A 19,472-nucleotide genomic window follows, 5' to 3' on the forward strand; every position below is an offset into this window, starting at 1 on the left:
AATTGATTTCACGACAACTTATGAAATCATTTTATCCTTAACATTAATTATTATTTTTCAAATCATTTTTCAAGTCTATTGAGACTATATACCAATTACTATGGGTATTATGGAAAAAAATATATACTTTATTTATTAATTAACCGGGGGCAGAAAAGTGGATGATAAAAAAGTAAAGCGGGGATTTTTTATTTTCCCTCTTATTGTTTGCAAGACACCTCCTTAAGCGTATAGATAGAATGACAATTTTACTATATTACCCTTAATTATTATTAAGCCATCTAATGGTTGAAATCAATCAAACATGCCTTAAAAGTTGTGTAGCCACTAACAATTTCTTGAAGTTTCCCACTCAATAATAAATATTAAGGGTAAAATAGGTATTAAATGATAGATTATTTTTTGGTTTTTCAAACTGGACAAGTAAAAGTAGAGATCTATTTTTAGTATACATGAAAAGTAAAAATGGACAGTGGGAGTATTATTTCTCCAAGATTTTCCTTTAAATAAGAGCTCATAAAACATAGCAAGTAGAAATATATATAGCTGCTTGAGAAGGGAGGGCTCTTTGGTCCTACTAAAAGATCGTCGCAATTGCTTTCTTTGGCTCATCCTCATTTTGACTAATTGACATGTGAATAAGGATAGCAACAATTGCTTGGTGAATAGCTCAAGGATATTACGGCCTCGTTCGTTAGATGAAAGTCTGAATTTTAATTATTTATAGATTTAGTTATTATGTTAATATTTAAGTCTAAATTTTAGTAATCTCAATTATCGTGTCTTTTAATTTTTTAAATTCTAGAACCACTTAAACGGTATGAATAGATCTAAATAATTAAAACTTATAACAAAGTCTTCCTAAAAGCTATCTTGCTATCTATTTAAAAATTTCTGTAAAGATGACATTTCACCACCAGTCAATTCAATTTCACTGGTAATTGTCATTGTCGCCCGCCCACTATCAGCAACTACCACCATCGCTTTCTGCTATTATCAACCATTACCTCCACCACCACCACGACACATACTACCACCAATCACCACAGTCAGTTGTCACCATCTCTACAAACCATTCATAGTCATCATAACTACTCATTGTTACCACAAAAATCCACTAACCGCTACTGTCAGTCATCACCACCATTAGTTATCACTATCATTCACCACAGATGTTGGTCGCCACCGCCAACTACCACCATTGTTAACGACCACTGCTAGCCATCATCACCACTATCTAGTAACTACAACCCACAACCACCACACCAACTACCGACAGTTGGCATCCACAACGTAACCACCACTATTAGCCATCACCATCATCAACCACCATATAATTAGTATTTTTAAAATTCTTTATTGGTATTTATTTAAATTTTGTATTCCCTCCGTCCTAAAAAGATTATCCTATTTTGACTTGACACAAAGTTTAAGAAATAAAGGAAGACTTTTAAATGTGTGGTCCAAAATAAGCCTTAAATATTTGTGTAGCTGTAAATCATCTCATAAAGTTAAATTATTTTTAAATATAGAAAGATGGCAATCTTTTCAGGACAGACTAAAAACAAAAGGATGATAATCTTTTTGGGACAGAGAGAGTACTTATTGATTAAAAATTACATAAAAGTTCCGTTCATTTAGATGTTTTTCGAAAACAAATACTCTCTATTATTTTAGTATTCAAATTTTAATATAATATTTTAATATTTAAATATATATTCAAATTTAGATACTTTAATATTCTGATCGAGACAGGTCAATCTTAATTAAAGAAAGAGAGAAATAGGTTCTCTTTAAGCTTAGACTAGACTATATGTTTGGGCCACATCCCTTTGGAAAAACATAACAAGTTTGTTGTCTTGGCTTTGTTGTCTTGGGTAAAAGATACAAAGACTTTTCACATCAACCCGATTAGATTTTTTTTTTTCTTAAAGAGAAGACACGTAAACTTTCCACATGTCCCTGCTTGCTTGGCCTGCCAAATATTTTGTGGAAATTTACAAAGGAACAGGAAAAAATGAGAAGAATGTAAAAGGAATTTGTTGCTTTCTTTTTGTTTGGTCTGGATAGAAATAATAAAAATAAATTAAGAAAAAACGGAAAGAGAATTTGTTTAATTTTACTTGGATGTCTCTGTGAATTGAATTTGTGTGACCACAAGAAAATAATTCTCTCATTCTTTTTAATCACTTTCCTGATCTTCTAGACAACTCAAGCAAGAGAAGAACTCATGGAGGGAGGGTGGTTCTTAATTATTTACGAGTCAAATTATAGTAACTTTTAAGCCATTGAGTTGTTCTCAGGGTAAATAAAAATTAAACAATAAATTTGACCGACTATTTGTTTAAAGACCTATATATTAAATATCCGTCATTTGTGTTGAGCTAGCGTGTCAGCCCAGTCCATTATATTCATGGGCTTTGGGAAATAGGCTGAGGCAATGCATGCTCATGAAATTACACCCAACAGCCTTAAAAATTGATGGTCTTGAACTTTTGATTCTTGCTTGTCTTATGGACAAACCTTCAAAGTCAAAGCTAGTTAGAGCCTGCTTGGTTGGGCTTAAAAAAAAAACAGCTTATAAGTTGTTTTTGAACTTATAAAATTTGTTTTTTTTTTAACTAAAACCCAATTTATTTTTGAGCTTATTTTAAGACAAAATGGGCATAAGTTAGTAAACACTCAAAAAAAAAAAAAGAAAATAACTTATACTTATAAGCTAAGCCAAACGGGCTCGTAAACTGGAAGTTTTGCCTATGAGTCAGGCCGGGCAAAAAATTCAAGACCACTCACCCACCTCCAATGCCATTTTATAAAAGGAAGGTTAAATAATTATTAGCAAATAAGTAAAATATTTCCATAATCTATAACTTTTAATCAAATTACATAATCTACAATATATACTTTATATATACAGAGTATATATGATTTTATACCATAATAAAAAATGTTGCTATGAATAAAAGACTTTAAATAAAGAGTTTTCTATATTAGTGATAACGAAATTAAATACATATCAAACACATTAGTTACTTTTCTAAAAAGCTCCAACATTCTCAGGTAGCATTCTAATCCATAAACAAGTATAACACTGTTTATGTGGTAAATATTATACAATTTCTTGAATAAGTATATATATTATAGTACTTATGTAGTATGTATATTTCACTATTATATACTATATATAATATTACTTGTTATGTATATTTGTTAAAAATTGCAATTTTCACGTACACACATGAATCTAAATACTATTGCCTATCATAACCCAGCCATTTGAGTCGAATAAATTTCTTTTGACAACCGCAATTGGTGTGGTACAATTACTGAAAAGCACATATTGTTCAAAGATAATTAACACCGACTGGAAATTTAAACTTTTACCATATAGAAAAGACTGATATTGTTACAGTTAATAGTTTTTCCATATTCTTCATATTGTCTTTGTAAGGAAATCCTCCTCTAGTTGTATATCAAAATAATCATGAATTATCTAAATTTGATTTCATCAAGAAATTTCCTATTAAGATGAATTGTTCCTGTTATTACCATCTCTTAAATTCTAATTCTAGTATAAAAGATAAGTGGAAAGTTACTTCATTCACTAAATTTTTATAATGGAGAATTTTGGTATATCTTTCCACCGTTTTAGTTTTTTCATTGCTTATATTTGTGGTGTGTATGCAGTTATACGTTTTTTCCTTTTCAACTTGAACATGCATCTTTTCATTGTTGTGATTTAACCAAAAAAAAAAAAAATGTAAGAACAAAGATTAGGTACGCGCCCTCTTTGCATTCCCAAAATGAATATTCAATTTTTTATTTTTATTTTTAGATTTTGGTACCAATTTTAAAGGAGAAAAAAATTGTGTTATTAATAAACTGGAATAAAAATTATGGAAAATCATGGTTCAAATTTCGGGGAAAACATCAAATTTCTATTGGGCAAAGGTTATCAATACTTGTGTTGCTAGGAGGTATCCGGGTAATTAAGTGACGGTGCAAATAAATCAAATTAGGGGATTCAAAAATATTTGAATGCCTCATAGAATTTGAATTTGTGAGCTAAAGCTAATTTTAAAACCCTTCCCCTTACATTGAAAATGTTCCTTCTGTCTAGGAGTTTACAAAAAGAAATGGTTTTATCCTAAGTAGTACTTTTTCTTCTGACGAAGGAGATTCAATTGAACCCCTTCATTACATTAAAAATCTGCTTCTATTTGGGTGTGCGCAAGTTAGTTCAAACATTTGAATTATTTGAATACTTTGATTGTCATTGAATTTAACTTTTATTTTCTTTTTCACATATATGAGTTATAAGAATACTATTTTATAACAGTAGCCCTATTACTTGATTTTGCAGCCATATTCGTGATGACTTAGGTTCTCTCTGCAGCTAATGCTCAATTCGTATGTACATCACAATCTAATGCTTCTCTTCCTTGTTCTGAAGAATTACCAATTTGCCAAATCAGTTGCCTGTCAGATTATGGGGCGTTATATTTTAATTCAGAGTGTCATGACGCAGAGCAAAACAAATCTGTTTGTGTGTGCTCCTATAATAGTCCCACCGGATGTCCAAAATAAAAGATTCGTTGGAACTTATATACTTTCTTTTCAAGTATTTGTAATTGCATTTGAAATCGTTTCTATCAAGTAATAGGTGGTTTGGATCTAGCTCTTTTCCGTTACAGTTTCTCTTCATTTCCTCAGTTTCGAAATTCAAGATGTGTTTCATTCTTAAATGAGAATACCATATGTATGAGGGAATTACCCTTCTATAACAAATATTGTTGTATTTGTGAAATTGATTGTTTTTAGAATATTTTCAATGGAGAGTCAAATCATTTGCTTCCTTTTGCAGTTGAACAACACAGATGATAGAGTGCGGTAATTTAACTATCACGCAATAGTTATATTTTTCAAAAGTAAAACAAGGACAACAAATTTGGATGCAGGGTGTAACTTCTAATTTTGATATTCCTATAACAGCTTGCAATGATCCATACTTGGCATGGAAATATATCACGACTTCGATGCTATTGATTTCTTTCTTTTGTGGGGGTTGGTCTAATCAGATACATATATGCTGCCATAACATCATGATAATGGACAATTCCTACTTATTAACTAAAATCAACCTAATTTTAAAGTTACTTGAAATTAACATTCAACAAAAGTAAGACCAATAAACTAGCTAAAGCAGGAGAAATTCATGTGTGGGCCTCTATATTAGTTAATAATACAGTTGAAAAACAGTCTAACTTATTGTGGTTGGTGGTAAAGAGAAGTTATTCATGCGTGATTATCTTTTTAGTGCTCACGATCTCAGTTTGGGTAATCACAAGACAAAGATGACTGTTTTGAAAAGATGTGGCAAATCAAATCATGATTAGTTTAGTTATTTATCCTCAATCATAAAAGGGTCTTCTTAATGTATAAATATTATAGGAAATAAATTATCTAAGAACCTTTAAGAGGTAACTACTAATTATCACTGATGTTTATACCAAATCGAGTAATTTAATTTTAGTAGTAAAAATTTAAGAACTAGTTAAGTGATATATAGATGTGTGTATAAAAATGTGTCTTTCGATGATCAGTTTGGTGTAAACACTAGATAAACTCTTATCCATTTAAGAAATTGGATAGATCTCACGGATTAGAATTAAGTTTTGATATCATCCAAGTTAAGATTAGTTATAAATTTAAAATCTTCCTAAATCATGAAAAGCCAGATCAAATATAATAAAAAGGAAAGATTAGCTTGATTTACATATAGAAGATAAGACGAGTCTCTTAGTTGAGTAGTACTTAACACATTAACACTTCCTTAATTACTCTACAAGAAGGAAGCCACCAACACAACTAGCTATGGGTTATCTACACATCCATTTATATCTTAACACATTAAAACTTCCTTAATTACGTACTCTGCAGAATGATACTAGCTATGGGTTCCTAGTAGTTACAGTAGCTACAATGATTTGAGGGGCCAATTTGTCAAGCTATGACATCAACTTCTTTCGTCTCATCATTGCTAGTGATCCATGGATGCCCTGTTTATTGAATATCACCTCATTAACCAAACAAATAAGTGAATCAATACTTAAATTTCAAATTATACGTATATAATAGGGTTAACCACAAATTATATCTCTCTCAATTCCAATTTATGTGGTAGCATTTGTTTTTTAGGCCGTTTGAAAAAATAATGACAACTTCCTAAATTTGAAAAAAAAAAAAAATTAATTCATTTTATTCCTAATGAGAAACTTTTACAGCCACATATTATGACATGTTTATCGCAAATTTCAGACGTCTTATATGCACGCAAACATTATGACTTGTTTAAAATTATAATTTTAAAAAAAAAAAATCTTTTTGGCCATCAAACTATGCCACATGAATTGGAAAACAAGAAGTATGTTTTTTATATCCACATAAAGATCTAATTTTTCATTATCATAGGAGGCTACGGGGAGCAATGGTGCTCAAATGTTGAATGGATTAAAAATGATTCGAAGTTCATCTAATTGGCACAAATAGACACAAGTAAGCAGTGGTGGATCCAGGATTTTCACTCAGAGTGTTCGGAAAAATAACTAGACCTAAATATACACTGTAATATATGTTCAGGGTGTTCAAAAGTTAATATATGTACATGAACACAGAAAATTTACCTTAAATATACACAGGTGAACACCCTGGCCTCTTACTGCATTCGCCCCTGCAAGTAAGTCTACGTAAATCGTAGGGATCTAGTAGCTCAGTTGGCTGGCTAACTGAACTTTCACCTTATTGGTGAGGGTTTGAATCCCCACGTCGTAATCCCCTTTCCCTACCCCCTATGTAATTAAAAAAAAAATGCAAATGTATCCTTTAGCTTTGCGATTTAGAGTGGATATACCCTTTATTAAACGGGTCAACTACGTATATATACATCTTAAGGAGAAATATTTACGAAACGTGACGATAGTTTTATATTTACAAAATATGACATTACAAACCCTATACAAAACATGCTTTTTTTATAAAAAAAAAAAATTAAATTTTTTTAAAATATTTTTTTAGATAAAAAATTTATGTATAAAAGCTGTATGAAATGTGTATATCTCGCTCAAGGCTTAAAAAGTTTGCTCAAAATTTAGTGTATGAAAAATGTATGAAATGTCTATATCTCGTTCAAGGATTAAAAAATCCGCCCAAAATTATGTGTATGAAAACAGTATGAAATTTGTTCGCTCAAGTCTTAAAATTTCGCTCATATTTTCGTATATAAAGTTCATGTTAGATTTCTGTAAAATTAATACAACTACAACAACATTGAATGCAACTTTGATACGACATTCAAGACTTAAAATAATCGCTCAAATCTTTGTGTATGAAATGTGTATATCTTGCTCAAGGCTTAAAAAGTTCGCTCAAATTTTATGTATGAAGAACGTATGAAATGTGTATATCTCGCTCAAGACTTAGAATTTCATTCACATTTTTCATTTATAAAGTTCATATTAGGTTTCTGGAAAATTAATACAACTACAACAATATTGTAACAACTTTCATGCAATATTCAAGGCTTAAAGTTTTCACTCACAATTTTGTGTATAAAAATTATATTAAAAATTTCGCTTACATATACACATTTTATACATGTTTCATACAGCTTCCATACACAAAAAAATTGAGGTAATTTTTTAAGCCTTTGAAAAAAAAAAAAAAAAAAAAATTATAAATTATTTTTTTAAAAAAATTAAAATATTTTTTAAAAAAATCAATTTTTTTTTTAAAATAATATATTTTTTGGAAAAAAAATAAAAAAATGAAAAATATATGAAAATCCGTCATGTTTCGTAATATATCATTATGTTTTGTAAATAAGGAAAACTATCGTCATGTTTCGTAAATATTGCTCCTTAACATGTATATATATGTAGTTTTCCCTTGTCAAAAATAAATTGTGCATATATATCCCAGTCCTTACACAAATAGCATAAATATATCCTTTTCGTTGACGAAAAATTTAAAAAAATCATTTATCTTGTTTTTTTAATTAAAAAAAATCACACAGATTTTAAAAAATAGGTCTATTAATTCGAAAGGTTTAACTTTATGAGATAATTCACATACACATAAATATCTAATACTTATTGTGGATCACAAATTTCAAAAGTATTCCCTTTTTTTCTTAAACTTCATGCCTAGTCAAATGATACCACATAAATTAAAACGGAGGAAGAAAAGTGTCATTTTTTTGGAGTTGACTTAGAAAACATGTCACATAAATTAAGATAGAGGGAGTAAGAGAAAGTAAAGAAACTATTCAAATAATTTTATTTTATTCAGATAGATATAGCTTAATTTAATTATTTAAAGTTCTGATTAAAAATTCTGGTCAAATTAAATAACTCTATGCTGGTAAGCTAAGAGAAAAAGGGGGGTTAGAGACTTATAACGATAGGGTGGTGATACTTACGAAGGACTTGTTCAGGTGAGAATCTTCTAGAAACATCTTTACATAGCATTCCACGTAGCAAATCCTTCGCCGCCGGCGACACAGACTGGAAAATCCTCGTCGGAAACCTAAGGTTTGCTCTAAGAACAGCTTCAAAAATCTCCTCTGTAGAGTCACCATAAAATGGAGGAATTCCAGCCAGCATTATATACAGAATTATACCCGCACTCCAAATATCTACCTGTTAGCATAAATTTTTTTAGCAGAAAATAAATAACTGCGATCACAAAATAAATATAAAATAAAACATATTTTATTTTAATACGGCGTCCACTCCTAAAACATTTTAAACAAATCGTTCATTTTTATTTGCCCACAATAAACTTTGCACAGCCCTTAAAAAATACTCCATCTAGCTCAATTTATGTGACACAATTCAAATTTCGAGAGTCAAACCTGTTAATTTTAACTGTGTATTCGAATAAAAAATCTTTAAGTTTTTTGACATAAAATTTATATACTTTGAAAACTACGTAAAAAAAAGTACTATAAGCCACAATAATTGAGAATTCAGGAGATTTAAAAGACATAAAAAGTTGGTGGTAAAAAAAAAACTTATTTGAATCTCTAAATCTGAAAAGTGTCACATAAATTGGGACGGAGGGAGTAATAAATGAAGTACCCATATCAATTGTGTGAGTCTTAATGAACTTGAAAAATAATTTGAAATAAGTAATACATATATTTTTAGTTTGATGGACAAGTAAAAGTGACCTTCTCATTGTAATCTCTTCCTGCTAAAACCTCAGGTGCCACGTAATAAGGTGTTCCTACCACTCCGCTCATCAGCTCGCCGCGGCGGAAACACTCAGCCGAGCCAAAATCAGCTAATTTCAACGCGTTCCGGTCGTTAAACAGAATGTTATCCGGCTTGATATCACGGTGCGCTACGCCGAGCTTGTGGCAATGTGTTACTGCCTCCATCAACGGAACCTAGAAAAACCGTTGATCAAAAAATAATTATCAATGCTGAGGAAAATTAAACAATAGAAAATTAAAGCCTTTGGTATTCTCACTTATTTAATCATCAATTTGACTAACTTTCCTGAGTTAAATTGGATTTGATTGATCATAAATAATGAAATTAGTAGTATATTAGTCAAAATCACTTTATTTGAATCTACAAAAAAAAATAGAGAAGTCCCAAATCTTAGAACAAAAACTTGCTTAATTTTACAGGTTACTTTTTCGTCCATGTTTACAGTCTGCTACATTAATATTTTCGGATTTAGCCATTATGTGATACTTTTCGCTTTTCGAAAGTCAATTTCACTAAATTTTGAAGTTAAATTGGATTAGATTAACTCAATATTTTAAAATTAAAATTTATACATTTGAAAACTACACGAAAACTACTATAAAATTGCAACTTTTCTCATATCAGTTTGGTAAAAAAAATACATCTACAAATATTGGTCAAGTTCATGCAGTTTGAATCAGAAGTGAAAAGTCACATAAATTTAGACAAAGAGAAGAGTACAATTTAAAAATATTAGTCAAAAATCACTTAAGAGAAGTACCAAATTTTAGAACAAAAACTAGCTTAATTTTACAGGTTATACTTTTTCCTCCATATTTACAATCTGTTGGCTGTTGCATTAATATTTTCCAATTTCTAGCCATTTACAGTAAATAAAAAGTATAATTTTCCGCTATTTCATAAATTTGACTGAAAGAGTAGTACCATAACAGCAATGGCATCAGACTCAGAGAAGACTCGTTGAGTCTCTAATCGTTGGAAGAGATCAGACGACTCACACAGCTCCATAACGATATCAAGGTACGTATCATCTTCATAAACATCTTCGATACGAACAATGTGAGGATTAGGTGAAACCAATTGCATGATTTTAGCTTCATTGTAAATGCATTGACGATCAATAGAGTCATCAGCGATGAGAAGTTTGTTGATTGACTTGACGGCGAATTTCTCGCCGGTTTTTGGTGAGTAACACTTGAAAACGACGCCGAATCGTCCCTTACCTAGCTCTTCGCATATATGATAGTTTCGCTTTAATGCCTCGCTCATTACGTTTTTCCTGTTTTCGTCGTTTCGATAACTTTTCTATTTTCTCATGATGATGGATTTATATAGTGGTATTGGGAGTTGGAATATTATAAAAGAATATTCTTTTGAATCTTTTTCGGCCAATGAAAATTAACCATCTGGTTTTCTTTGTATTTCACAATATTATATGGAGTACTCCCTCCGTTTCAAATTATCTATTTTTTTTTTTTACACGCTCATTAAGAAAAATACTATTCCCTCCATCCCAATTTATATGAGGGTTGATCTATATGGTGAGTCAAACAGCTTTTTTTCTGATACGATTTTCCTCTTAACTTTTTTCATATATTGTGAATGATATAATGCATACTTATAGTACTTTTTATGTGGTTTTTAAATATGTAAATTTTATTATAAATTACTCGAAGAATTTATGTTTAAAATTATAGACAAAGAAAGAGCAGTTTGATTCACTAAATAGATCAACCCTTATATAAACTGGGACGGGGAGTATTAATTATGAAGGGGTTTGATTGGTTTATCCTTATTTATGTCTTAAGATATTACTTTAGCTATGTGTTATCTCCCCATAATTAATGTGTTTATAGTTTCGAAAACAATTATTACTAAGGTTAATATGTGAAAAGAATAATGAATTTTTTATTTGAACTTTTAAAATGACAAATAATTAGGGACAATTATTTTATTTTTAAAAGGGACGATAGATAATTTGAGATGGAGAGAGTATTTAATTTTGTTTGATTTCAGTTAGTCTCGTTCTCCTTTTTGAGCTTAATTTTGCATTTAATGGTGAAATTCTCAACATCTTAAATTGATCTATTCTTTGCACGTTGGAAGGGAGCGAAATTTAATGTATGATTATAATTGTAATTTGTATTGGCGCCCTTCAAATTACTTTGCACATCGCAGGTACTTTCATACTGTTTGATTAAAAAAAAAAAAAAAGAAACATAGAAACATTTGTAAGATTGTTTTTCTCATCTAATTTAAGCTTGAGAATATGTTAATTGATGTGATGTCAAATACGTAATTGATGGATAAGGCATATAAATAGAAATAATATTTATTGAAGAGAGATTACTGTGATGAATGATTAAAGATATAAATAAGGTTATAATTTAAAAAAGATTTTTTATTAATAATTTTTTAAAAACGTGTAAAAGAGAAACACGACATAGTTCAACAAAAGCACTGGACGCAATTAAGTGTGACATGCTCTCAATTAATCCACATTGGCTTCTTATCCGAACATTAATTTGATTTTGGTTTTTCTTTTCCCTTCAAAAGAAGATTATAATTTCGAATAAAGTACAAAAATGGAAGGTTCATAGTTAGCAAATCTTGAACGGCAGTTAGGCCTAATTTATTTATACTTAATGGAGGTTTTTATTTTAATCATTCAGATTTCAGTTATTAAGCCTGTTTATTTTTAAGGTTTGGATCCTAAATATTCAGATTTTATCATTAAGTGCGTTTATTTTTTTTTAATTTTCATAATCACCTAATGGCTTTGAATGGATCTGAATGATTAAGGTCTACAAGAAAATTTTAATATCATTAAGACATATATTCAATTATTTCTACAAAGATGGTGATAGTTCATCATTACTCCATCCTCTTTCATTGCTAAATATCTTCGCCATCCATCATTATCAACTATTATCATCGGCCATAAACACCATCTTTAACCACCGCCGTGCACCGCCTCCAGTTCTGTTAGTCATCACAACCATATATACACTAGCCACCATTTACAGTCACCACCACCATTACCATTACAACCATCAATCATTACTGACAATCACCTCTGTTTATCACCAACCGTCATCAATCACCTCCACCATTAGCTGTCAATATTGTTCACCATAATTATTAGTTGTTGTCATCAACTATCATGATCAACAACCATTGTTAATAACTATGGCTAGCCACTATTATCACTAGCTACTACCACAACCATCACCCAACACAATCTTTGCGAGTCGGAGGTAGCAAATATCGCATAGAATAGTTGCAGTACACGCAAATTGATTTCGACGCAATCACTATAGAAAAAATAGTTATGTGAGGGCGATTTAAACATAATTAATGGAGACTTGTTCAACAATTTATGTCTACTGTCTTAGGTATTGACATCAAACAATGAAGTACAATTTGTACAGATAATGTGACTTGGATATCTTACTATGGTGGCCAAATGAAAAACATCGGCCAGCTTTGCATAGTGCCTGCCAAGCACATAAATTCCAGAGGATACTTATTAAAATGTTAAACTGATCACATCTAAAAAGTTTGATTTTTTAAACAATGATTTTACACTTAGACTTATATTGTTCTTTGTATGATTGAATATCCAAAAATGAGAGATAGATAAACTTAAAAAGTTCATTTGTCTCAGTAAGGAACTAGGCTTGGCCCCTGGTACGACAAGTTATAATAGTACAAAATAGTTGGGAAAATTAGGTGAAGATAATTGCAGAAATCCAGTTAGATTTCTGTCTTGTTGTCCCATCAGGATAATAGTTAGTGCTAAAATCAATTTAAAAAGATTAATGTAAGGCTGTTTCAGTGTTAATCAATCAGGTGAAAGTGACTTAAACGGTGGGCTACTTTGTAAAAGACGTATTTAAAGACAAAAAACATACTTCAATGTATAAAGCAACCGTTCTCTTTTTTCTTTTACGAAATAATGAAACAAAATATTTGGAGAAGAGAAGTCTGTATAAAAGTAATCTTTGAGAATAGACTTACTTTTGCTTGATCTGAAACCTTGATTTCTAGGTTAAAACCCTTTAGGCATGGACATGATTTGGTTGAGATCTGAACAAAAAATAAGTATATGAAGTTAGAGTCAGAAAAGGATATTTGAAAGTTGAAGTTGTGTTTAAACATGAACTACACTTGAAAATAAGGTTAAAGTTTTGTGACGTGAAATCTCTATTTCACGTGAAATACCCAACTCTGCTTTTCTAACTTTAAATTCTGTATTTCAAGTTTAAAGTTGAAATAATGAACCAAACTATTAAACAAACACTTATTTAGTGTGTTGACAGTATCAATTTAACTTGATACTATCGGGACCATGTTAGTATTTAAATGTTGAATGCCTCTGTCAAGACGTGCTCGTGCATAGATTGGTACCAGCAATGCTAATGCACAATTGAATTGAGTTAGCAAGATCGGTTTTTTCAATTTGAGGTCGTATCCTCATGAATCTACCTTTACAATGATCAGTGTACATTCATCCTTAGCCTTGAATATTACCTTCAAAATGGGTTTGTGGCGGAGGTTTATAAGCCTATATAAGTTATTTCCCTGAAACAACAATTTGAAACGGCATAATCATCATAGCCTACAATTGCTTCATTGACTGAATGGACTGGTGCATGTAACCTTTTTAGGCTCCCCTGGGAGGTAGGAGCTCTATCAAAAAGCATGCCACGACACAATCAACAGGTGTTAACTGGTTACTAATTCTTCAACAGTGATACATATATAAAATACTATGAATTATGAGAATACAGAAGCACTTCATACCCAAAGTAGGCTGTGTTATCATTTCTCAAAACTGGAGGACCTCTTTCATCTTTTATTACTATGAAATACAACATACATTCATATTCAACTTAACAAAGTAGAGATTCAACCATGAATCTGAGCTGCTTCAGATGAGTTCTACCGTTTACTACGTCAAACAAACTACAACCTTGCTAATGATTAAGAGGTAGTTATGTACAACAAGGGACGTTCAACAGAATCGCCATTCCACTGCATATGCTGATTGGACTATCTGTCTCCTATTGAACAATTTCAAAAGAGACAGCCGTTTGGAGATGGCGAGGGAATCATCGTGCTATCGCTCCTGCATATGGAGAAGAAGACAGGCTCCCGTCATGATGAAAACTTGAACAGAAACAAGACGAATAAATATAATACATGAAGCTTTCCTGTTTTGAACGGAGAAATTAGACAACAAAAAATCAACCTTAGGGTGTTCCGAGTCTTACCATTTTTGTGTGAATTGATTTCCGTGTCAATCTCTTCTTCCTTATGCAGCTTCGCATGTGACGATGCTTCATCCTCAAAGGATTTTTTGTCGTAAGATATGGAAATTGCTCGAGGTACAGAAAACGAATTTCTGCTGGTTGTCATCTGTTTTTTCATAGAAGAGGATTCTGCAGTAGAGCACAAGTCACCATCCACGTTTGACATTCTCCCTCCGTTCTTGCAGCTAAGCCCGTTATCTTTGAGCTTCTTTGTTTCTTCTTCTGGCTTTGGTCTCTTTTTATTTGTGCACCCATTTCCCATTGATGGAACTCTCTGATCATAAGATGAACTGCTCGGGCAAGGCAACTTTCCCTTTACAACGTCCTTTGGATTGGCCAAATCTCCAACATTTTCAGAGTTATCAAAAACAACTTCAACGGTTCCATTTTCATCCGAGGCATTCACAGCTGCTTCTTTTTCTCGCATGATAAATATTGCTCGCATTAGACGATCCCTCGCAACATCGACGTCAATTATGGGGTTCGGATAATTTATTCCGAGTTCCACCCCAGCAGCCTTGAGCACAGTAAGTGGTGCATCCCAAGGATGATGGATCCACTCAGCTGGCATTCTTGCTAGCTCGGGTAGCCAATGCCTCACATATTCACCCTCAGGATCGTAGTTGAACCCTTGAACCTGCATGAAGAGTTGACGAAACTAAATAAGCTCTCAACTCATCAACTAAATCACACAAAATACACAATACTTGTACCCAAAAAGAGAGTTTCTTTTCTCGATTCGAGTAATTGAACTTCACAAAGTCCCTTTTCTTAATTAGACTAGTCGTATCCAGGATTTAAAGTTTATGGATTCTGAACTGTAACTCCTTTTGTTTACTGTGCTCAGGATGCATTATTTATACATGTTAACCAAATTTCTTTATACAAATATAGGGTTTGGGCCAAAGCTACTGGGTTCTGCTAAACCCGTAACTTCTATTGAGGTTGTAGCCCTGGTCTCTTCTGCCATACAAATGGAAGAAAAAACGAAACCATGCCAAGAAACATCATCAACTATTTTACATCAACAATATACTGGCATTGATAGACAGATGTCACATAAGCATAAACATGACATACCTCTGGGTTATCTAGGCGCTCAAGTTCATGACCATCTGGCAAGCTACCAGAAATATATTGCCAGCCAATAATATCACTTTCTAAATCTGCGTCCAAGAGCGTATCCCAAAAGTACTTCATCCCCCATTGCCATGGCAGAAGTAAAAACTTCACAAAGAAACTCGACACAATCACTCTTATTTTATTATGAACCCATCCAGTTGCCCAAAGCTCTCTCATTCCTGCATCTACTAATGGGTAACCAGTCCGACCCTGTCGCCAAGCCTTAAAATGGGCCTGATCAGCATTCCAAGGGAAAAACTTCAGGTTCTTCAGTAATGATCTTTCATGAGAAAATGGGAAATTAAAACAGATATAGCGGGAATATTCTCGAAGCCCAATAGCTCTAAGGTAAAGATTAGCACTCTCATCTCCAACAGAGTTCCCCTCTTTGGTCCAAAGCATCTGCTTCAAACGCACACTGTGGAAAACTTTCCTTACACTTACTTCTCCGAAGTGAAGATAAGGAGATAAAAGAGATGTGGAATTTCCCCCGACTTTCAGCCTATCCTTTGAGTATCCAAGTAGATTGTTTTCTACAAATTCAGTTAAGGCCTTGTCTGCATTGCTCCAACCTGGCGCCCATCCTTTCCCTAGTAATGCGTTACTAGATTTTTCTGACTCATTTTCCAGTCCCAGTTCCTCAATCGAACACATTTTAACTGATCCTGTCAATGAGAGAGATGAATTATCAGGTTTCCTATAGGTATATGATACGATGTGCATTTAAAATATAAAGTATTGGAGAAATGTTAAACATCGTTCAATATCCATATTAACAATATTCACCATGTTAATGTAGAACATCAGTGTATTTCCAAATGTTCAAGAAGAATGAGATTAACTTTTCTTCAGATATACCTGCGGCTTGAATTAATCTCCAAGGAGGAAGGTGTGAAACAGGATCGTTTTGAATAAGCAAAGACTTCTCCCAGTATGCATTGAATGTTGTAAAAACTTGTCCATCATCATCGTAGACTTCCCATGGTTCATTCAGTAAGTCCCCATTGTAGCTCTGAACAGATATGCCAAGTTCTCCCAGCTTTTGCTTGATATTGTGGTCACGAACAAGTGAAACAGGATCTAAATCAAACGGAAAATTGATCATGTACTTTATCAGAATCAGATATCGAGCACATGGAACTCAAATATTCGAGTAGACCCATTTTTAAAAGATGACGGATTTCTGGACATATGGGCCGGATGAAAAACCTATCTATAGCAATATACACTTCACACACACACATATGTATACATGTTTGTGTGTGTGTGTGTGTGTATATATATATATAGAGGTTGTGCATTAACCCTCTGTTTATAGTCTTCTATATTCTGTAATGCCACTCAAGAACAATAACAAAGCTAATTGGAGCTTGTTTCTTAAGACAGTTCAATGGATTAGATCTATCACATCTGCTCATAATACAAACTATCAACAACATGATGTTTTCTCCACAGATTCTATAACAGTAACTCTAACAGCAAAAGCCAAAGGTTACTACTTACCATATAGATGATTATACACAACTTTTGTTGCTCCAACAGCATCGACGCACTCCAAGAGAGCAGACAGTGTACTCTGAGCTTTTATCAGCAAAAGTTCAGCTCCAAGAGATTTCAAAGACTGTTCCAAGTGAATTAGAGATTGCTTCAGCCACCATCTTGAAACTCTACCTGGATAAAATTGCCCTTCTTCTTTAGGACACCAAATAAACACTGGTAAAATACTTCCATTTCTAGCAGCAGCAGCTAAAGCTGGATTATCCTCAATTCTCAAATCCCTCCTAAACCACACAATAGTCTTAGAATTGCTCTCCATTTCAGTTCCCACAGATCCTAAAAAGATTGACAAAACCAAACAATCCCTAACCAAATATCTTCACTTAAGCTCTTGAATCCAAATCTCAGAATATCATAAAAATCCAATCTTGCTCAAAATTCAGTCCAATTTTTCATCATATTCCCAAGAAAACCATCAGACTAAGTGAAAAATCATATTTTGCCAAAACCCAACTAAAGCCAACCAGTACTTATACTCAAGAAACCAAGATCTCACAAAATTGGACAAATCCAAACAATCCCCAACAAATATCTTCACTTCAGCTCTTGAACCCAAATCTCAGAATATCATAAAAATCCAATCTTGCTCAAAATTCAGTCCAATTTCTCATCATATTCCAAAGAAATCCATCATACTTAGTAAAAAATCATAGTTTGACAAAACCCAAGTAAAGAAAACAAGTACTAATACTCAAGAAACCAAAATCAATCTCACCCCATGCCAATAATTCCACACAAAAAAACTGTCAGAAGAGGACCAATAAGGAGTTAATAAGAGATTTAGTACTGAATTTTAAGTACCAAGATTGGAGTAACCAAAACAGATGATTAGATAAGACAAAACTCAAGAACAACTATTGGGAACATCCCACATGGGGTATCAAAATCTGCTGGAGATGCAAAAAGATAGTAAGTATATATAAAAGATTAGGCTTCCTGTGATCAAGTGGAGTGGCCTCAAGACAAAGTCCAATAGCAACACCGTAGAAGAATAAAATACTACTAAAAAAAATGTCATCTACAGGACCACCAATTACTGAAAATGGAAATAAATAAAATAAAAAAGGATTAACAGCTTTATATTAACAGTAATTCAGATGTCTTGATTGTTCTGCACAGAGATTATGCCTCAATTCTTTTTTCCATTTTGGTTTAAATTTTAATTTATTTTGTACAGCTTTAGGTATCTTGCTATAGTAACATTGACATATATTAACGTCACATACAAACTTTAGGATTTGATTTCTTACTAATTATAGTATCTACCATTATGTCCACTTTTTCGGTGGCCGTATTTTTTAAAACTAGATGCAATTGCACGGGCCCAACTATTCATTGTTTTTGCTTATTAATATAAAATATAATCCTTGCTACACTGTTCGTTTTAATTTGATTAATCTATTTAAAAATAATAATATATTTTTATATTTGAAAACAATTAAATTTAAACAGTTTTAAAAAATCACTAAATGCTAAAAGTAGAAAATACCCTTAAAAATAAATTAATTGCCAAGAAGTAGACATGTTGCCCATGAGCTGCTTCTAAATTTTTCTATATAGTAGAAATTTTGTATGCAAATTGATATTCTTTCCATAACTTTTTTTAGTTAATGTTAAAGTAATACTATTTCGGAAAACATAGACTACTACAAGAAATTAAAGTTTGCTACTTTGAAGTCAACTTTGATAATATCTATCCTACTATATTTGGTGTTTATTGGGTATCAAAGATTTAAGGAATATTTTCCCCAAATAAACATAGATTTGAGATAAAGAGTTCTATTTATTAAGAAAAATATTGTTTCATAGTGTGTATATTTTTTGAAAGAATTTGGGAATAAAAATAAAAATTGTTTTTCTCCAACTTTCTAATATTTTTTGTGAATGGAATGAAATTATTACAATGCTGAACTTGAACCTTTTTAATAACATCATTTGCTATTAACAGACAACAACAATGAGAAGAAACGCATTTTAACATTTTCTTATTTGTTAGTACTTTTGATTAAGCTCTTCTGGAAAGTGCTTCAAGAACATTTTTATAAGTCAAAAAAAGTTGAAGAATTTCATTCTCCGTCAAAATTAATTTATTCCCAAACGTTTTTTATTGCATTAGATTTTGATGTTTTGTTTTACTAGTGTGTGTATTTTATAAGTTAGATTAGTTTCTTCTTAATTATATAATCAAAATATTTTATAAATG

The 19,472-nt window shown here is 31.9% G+C and overlaps 2 protein-coding genes across 5 annotated transcripts; both read right to left on the reverse strand.

Moving 5' to 3' along the window:
- Positions 1-5,746: 5,746 nt before the first annotated feature.
- On the reverse strand, positions 5,747-10,735 carry LOC132032504 (phosphoenolpyruvate carboxylase kinase 1-like). Of its 3 annotated transcripts, none has more exons than XM_059422290.1 (4): positions 10,200-10,735; positions 9,290-9,448; positions 8,477-8,696; positions 5,747-6,059 (listed from the first exon to the last, which is right to left on the reverse strand). In XM_059422290.1, the coding sequence occupies exons 1-4, from the start codon at positions 10,542-10,544 to the stop codon at positions 6,004-6,006; spliced, it is 780 nt and encodes a 259-aa protein (XP_059278273.1). In that variant the 5' UTR covers positions 10,545-10,735; the 3' UTR covers positions 5,747-6,003. The 3 variants fall into 3 exon arrangements, with proteins under 3 accessions (XP_059278273.1, XP_059278142.1, XP_059278200.1); XM_059422159.1 differs by having other exon boundaries at positions 9,230-9,448; positions 10,200-10,727; XM_059422217.1 differs by lacking the exon at positions 5,747-6,059 and adding an exon at positions 6,372-6,848 and having other exon boundaries at positions 9,230-9,448; positions 10,200-10,732.
- Positions 10,736-14,078: 3,343 nt separating this feature from the next.
- Positions 14,079-18,370, reverse strand: LOC132032689 (cryptochrome-1). 2 transcript variants are annotated; one of them, XM_059422405.1, is made up of 5 exons: positions 17,216-18,370; positions 16,571-16,792; positions 15,671-16,377; positions 14,461-15,227; positions 14,079-14,429 (listed from the first exon to the last, which is right to left on the reverse strand). In XM_059422405.1, the coding sequence occupies exons 1-5, from the start codon at positions 17,526-17,528 to the stop codon at positions 14,390-14,392; spliced, it is 2,049 nt and encodes a 682-aa protein (XP_059278388.1). In that variant the 5' UTR covers positions 17,529-18,370; the 3' UTR covers positions 14,079-14,389. The 2 variants fall into 2 exon arrangements, with proteins under 2 accessions (XP_059278388.1, XP_059278462.1); XM_059422479.1 differs by having other exon boundaries at positions 14,079-14,406; positions 14,552-15,227; positions 17,216-18,360.
- Positions 18,371-19,472: the final 1,102 nt, after the last annotated feature.

This window comes from Lycium ferocissimum, chromosome 1 (assembly GCF_029784015.1).
Source record: "Lycium ferocissimum isolate CSIRO_LF1 chromosome 1, AGI_CSIRO_Lferr_CH_V1, whole genome shotgun sequence".
Classification (NCBI taxonomy): Eukaryota; Viridiplantae; Streptophyta; class Magnoliopsida; order Solanales; family Solanaceae; genus Lycium; species Lycium ferocissimum.

Excerpts from the sequence above, each read along its gene's own strand:
- LOC132032504 (XM_059422159.1), bottom strand. The coding sequence starts at position 10,544 with ATGAGCGAGGCATTAAAGCGAAACTATCATATATGCGAAGAGCTAGGT. Across the intron at positions 9,449-10,199 it reads CTGATGCCATTGCTGTTATG|GTTCCGTTGATGGAGGCAGT; the intron begins GTACTACTCTTT and ends CGGTTTTTCTAG. Across the intron at positions 6,060-8,476 it reads CTCACCTGAACAAGTCCTTC|GGCATCCATGGATCACTAGC; the intron begins GTAAGTATCACC and ends TTCAATAAACAG.
- LOC132032689 (XM_059422405.1), bottom strand. The coding sequence starts at position 17,528 with ATGGAGAGCAATTCTAAGACTATTGTGTGGTTTAGGAGGGATTTGAGA. Across the intron at positions 15,228-15,670 it reads AGCGCCTAGATAACCCAGAG|GTTCAAGGGTTCAACTACGA; the intron begins GTATGTCATGTT and ends CTCTTCATGCAG. Across the intron at positions 14,430-14,460 it reads GTATTATATTTATTCGTCTT|CCTGTCTTCTTCTCCATATG; the intron begins GTTTCTGTTCAA and ends TCATGACGGGAG.